We start from the raw sequence: 4,232 nt of genomic DNA, 5'->3' as shown, positions 1-4,232 counted from the left end.
TTTTGTTCTGTTGCCAGGATTTTATTAAAACACCGGAATCAGATACAAGCAGCACAAGCACACAGACGCTTAAGCTGACAGACAGACAAGCTCACAGATGCATGAGCTCACAGACACATAAATCCACAGACACATAAGCTCCCAGATGCATACGCTCAGACACATAAGCCCACAGACACAAGCTCTCAGATGCATATGCTTACTGACACACAAGCCACAGACACATGTCCACAGACACATAAGCTCAGACACATAAACCCACAGACACACAAGCCCACAGACACATAAGCTCACAGACACATAAGCTTACAGACAGAGAAGCTCACAGATGCATGAGCTCACAGACACATAAACCCACGGACATAAGTTCACAGACACATAAGCCCACATACATAAGTTCACAGACACATAAGCCCACATACATATAAGCTCACAGACGCATAAATCCATAGACACATAAGCTCACTGTCACATAAGCTCTCAGATGCATAAGCTCACAGACACAAGTCCACAGACACACAAGCCCACAGCCACATACGCTCATTGACACATAAGTTCACAGACACAAGTTCACAGACACATAAGCTCACAGACACATAAACCCACAGACACATAAGCTCTCAGACACATAAGCTCACTGTCACATAAGCTCTCAGATGCATAAGCTCACAGACACAAGTACACAGACACACAAGCCCACAGACACATAAGCTCATTGACACATAAGTTCACAGACACAAGTTCACAGACATATAGCTCACAGACACATAAACCCACAGACACATAAACTCTCAGATGCATAAGCTCATAGACACATAAGCTCTCAGATGCATAAGCTCACTGACACAAACCCACAGACACAAACTCACTGTCACATAAGCTCACAGACACATAAACTCACAGACACATGAGCTCACAGTCACATAAACTCACAGATGGACAAGCTCACAGATTCATAACCTCACTGATACATAAATTCAGACACCTGGGCTCACAGACACATAAGCCCACAGACATAAGTTCACAGACACATAAGCTCAGAGACACACAAGCTCACAGTCAGATAAACTCACAGATGGACAGGTTTGCAGAATTGACCTTTCACCTTCTAACTGGACCTTTTACTCACAGTGATACCAGTGAAGCTGACATTTAACGTTGGGTAAATTTGTTAATAATATAAATAAGTCTCATTAAGTTAATATTCCTTTAATCAGCTTGCCTCTCACTAAACTGAAGACCTAAGCTAGTAGTTCTACAATACAGATCATTCTGAAGGATTAATAAACCTCCTCTTTGTACTGTATATCTGAGCATTAACAACAGACGACCATTCCACAGGAGTTGATTTATTGGCATTCTACTGATTTAAGCAGCTGAAATGACACTTTCTTAGTCAGTAAAAAAAAAAAAGACGAAGGCCTTTAGATCAAACCTCTTGTTCCTTAAACAAAATAACTGACAGGACATTTAGGCAGTTACTCAGACTGTACGTTGGAGGCAGAGTTCATAAATCATAGATTCGCATTTACAGGGCGATTACAACACGCACAGGGACCCGCCTCATAAACGGTCAGCTGCAAAAACACTGGCTACTGCTTGCATGAGCGCTTTCTCCTTGCAATCTGATTGGCTGCCAACAGGACCTCCTCCATGGGCCTGCCCCTCCCGAGCTGATGTCACACACACTGTCTTCTGATTGGCCTGATGACCCATGTGATATGTCTGGACCAATAGATTGCAAGTATTAACTTAGTATTAAGCAGACTGTAGTGTCAGTATATGGACAGAAGACGGCGACAGCGCTGCACAGAGACACTGAATATGGGCTCTGTTTTATAAAACATTTTCCCTAAAAAGCATTTGAAAGAAACCAAAATCCAAAAGCAACATACTGCCACTTAATGACTCACCAACAATAACCAATTCTGATAAGAATACAAACTGACCTGGGATCTGTGTAAGGGACAGGTATGCCCACTAATGCATGCCCCCTTCAGCTGGGGAACTGCAGAATGACTGCGCAGCTCAGCTGGGGTACTGCAGAGTGACTGCGCAGCTCAGCTGGGGGACTGCAGAGCGACTGCGCAGCTCAGCTGGGGGACTGCAGAGTGACTGCGCAGCTCAGCTGGGGGACTGCAGAGTGACTGCGCAGCTCAGCTGGGGGACTGCAGAGTGACTTCACAGTGGTTATTCTGCACACATTCAAGCAGCCAGTAGGTGTTACAGATATGAGACCGAATTTGGAAAAAATGAGGAGAAATGCTGTTAAAAAATTTAAATCTACTTTCTTTCACACGCACACACTCGGCTAGTCTTCCTATCACTCAGCTCAGTGACGGAAACTCGACGTATAAAACGAGTCCTTAAATAAACTCAGCATTAAAACAATGGAATGTAAGTAGTGAACACACAAACATATTAAAAGAGAAACACATATTGCACAAAACGTTGAAAGGAGATAACATCCTGTAACCACAGTCTGTACTGAAGTGTAGTGTGTCTGTGGTGTCTGTACTGTAACCACAGTCTATACTGAAGGGAAGCTTGTCTGTGGTGTCTGTACTGTAATTACAGTCTGTACTGAAGGGAAGTGTGTCTGTGGTGTCTGTACTGTAATTACAGTCAGTACTGAAGGGAAGTGTGTCTGTGGTGTCTGTACTGTAACCACAGTCTATACTGAAGGGAAGCTTGTCTGTGGTGTCTGTACTGTAATTACAGTCTGTACTGAAGGGAAGCTTGTCTGTGGTGTCTGTACTGTAATTACAGTCTGTACTGAAGGGAAGTGTGTCTGTGGTGTCTGTACTGATAATCAGTCTGAACTGAAGGGAAGCTCTCTATCTCTCCCTCCCTCAGGAGTGATGTAGAGTTTTTCTGAGATACTCAGAGAGTAGGTGCAGCTCCCGGTTGCCATGGCAATCCACAGTCCAATGAAAACAGGAAGAGCCACGCCCCCCTTACGCCTCCTCCCTCAGTCCGGACAGCGGTCGACATCAGTGTTGCTTTGGGACAGGCGTGTCCGAGCAGGCGGGATGGGCGGGCCCTGGGGGGCGTGTCTGGGTGGGCAGGGCCTGGGGGGGCGTGTCCGGGTAGGGAGGGATGGGCGGGGCCTGGGGGGCGTGTCCAGGTGGGCGGGGCCTGGGGGGCGTGTCCAAGGAGGACATGGTGGGCAGGGCCTGGGGGGGCGTGTCCAGGCAGGGCAGGGTGGGTGGGGCCTGGGGGGCGTGTCTGGGCAGGGCAGGGTGGGTGGGGCCTGGGGGGACACGGTGCTGAAGTGTCACCTCTTATGGGCGTGGCCGGATGGGCAGGGCTTGGGGGGGCGCGGCGCCGCAGTGTCACCTCTTGTGGGCGTGGCCGGCAGTCCTGGGGGAGCGGGAGTGCAGTTTGGTGAGGAGCTCGGGCAGCCTGCACTGGGGGAAGGTGCACTCCAGCAGCCCCTCCAGCAGCACATACACCAGCCTGCGGTTCAGCTGCTGGTGCTGGAACACGTCAAACACGCGCAGAACGCCCCGCCGAGCCGTCTCCGCCCCCACCATGTGCTTCAGCTCGTCTGCAGAGAGAGAGAGACACTATACACTATACACACACTGTGAACACTATATACACTATACACACTGTACACTATACACTATATACACTATATACACACACTGTACACTATACACTATACACACTATACACACACTGTGAACACAATATACACTATATATACTATACACACACTATACACTATACACACACTGTGCACACTATATACACTATACACACACTGTGAACACAATATACACTATATATACTATACACACACTGTACACTATACACACACTGTGCACACTATATACACTATACACACACTGTACACTATACACTATACACACACTGTGCACACTATATACACTATATACACTATACACACACTGTACACTATACACTATACACACACTGTACACTATACACACACTGTGCACACTATATACACTATATACACTGTGCACTATACACACACTGTGAACACTATACACACTATATACACTATACACACACTGTGCACACTATATACACTATACACACACTGTGAACACAATATACACTATATATACTATACACACACTGTGCACACTATATACACTATACACACACTATACACTATACACACACTGTGAACACAATATACACTATACACACACTGTGCACACTGTATACACTATATATACTATGCACACTATATACAC

The 4,232-nt window shown here is 46.4% G+C and overlaps 1 protein-coding gene across 2 annotated transcripts in view; it reads right to left on the bottom strand.

Moving 5' to 3' along the window:
* Window positions 1-3,187: 3,187 nt before the first annotated feature.
* The window catches only part of LOC118234416 (sorting nexin-13-like), an 18,592-nt gene continuing 17,547 nt past the window's right edge, over window positions 3,188-4,232 (bottom strand). For both annotated transcript variants that reach the window (XM_035430931.1, XM_035430932.1), the window contains exon 26: window positions 3,188-3,550. In XM_035430931.1, the coding sequence (XP_035286822.1) occupies window positions 3,336-3,550 (215 nt within the window). In that variant the 3' untranslated portion in view covers window positions 3,188-3,335. The remainder of the gene's footprint in view (window positions 3,551-4,232) is intronic.

The sequence above is a fragment of the Anguilla anguilla genome, chromosome 8 (genome assembly GCF_013347855.1).
Source record: "Anguilla anguilla isolate fAngAng1 chromosome 8, fAngAng1.pri, whole genome shotgun sequence".
NCBI lineage: Eukaryota > Metazoa > Chordata > Actinopteri > Anguilliformes > Anguillidae > Anguilla > Anguilla anguilla.
This window is presented reverse-complemented; position numbering and strand designations above follow the sequence as displayed.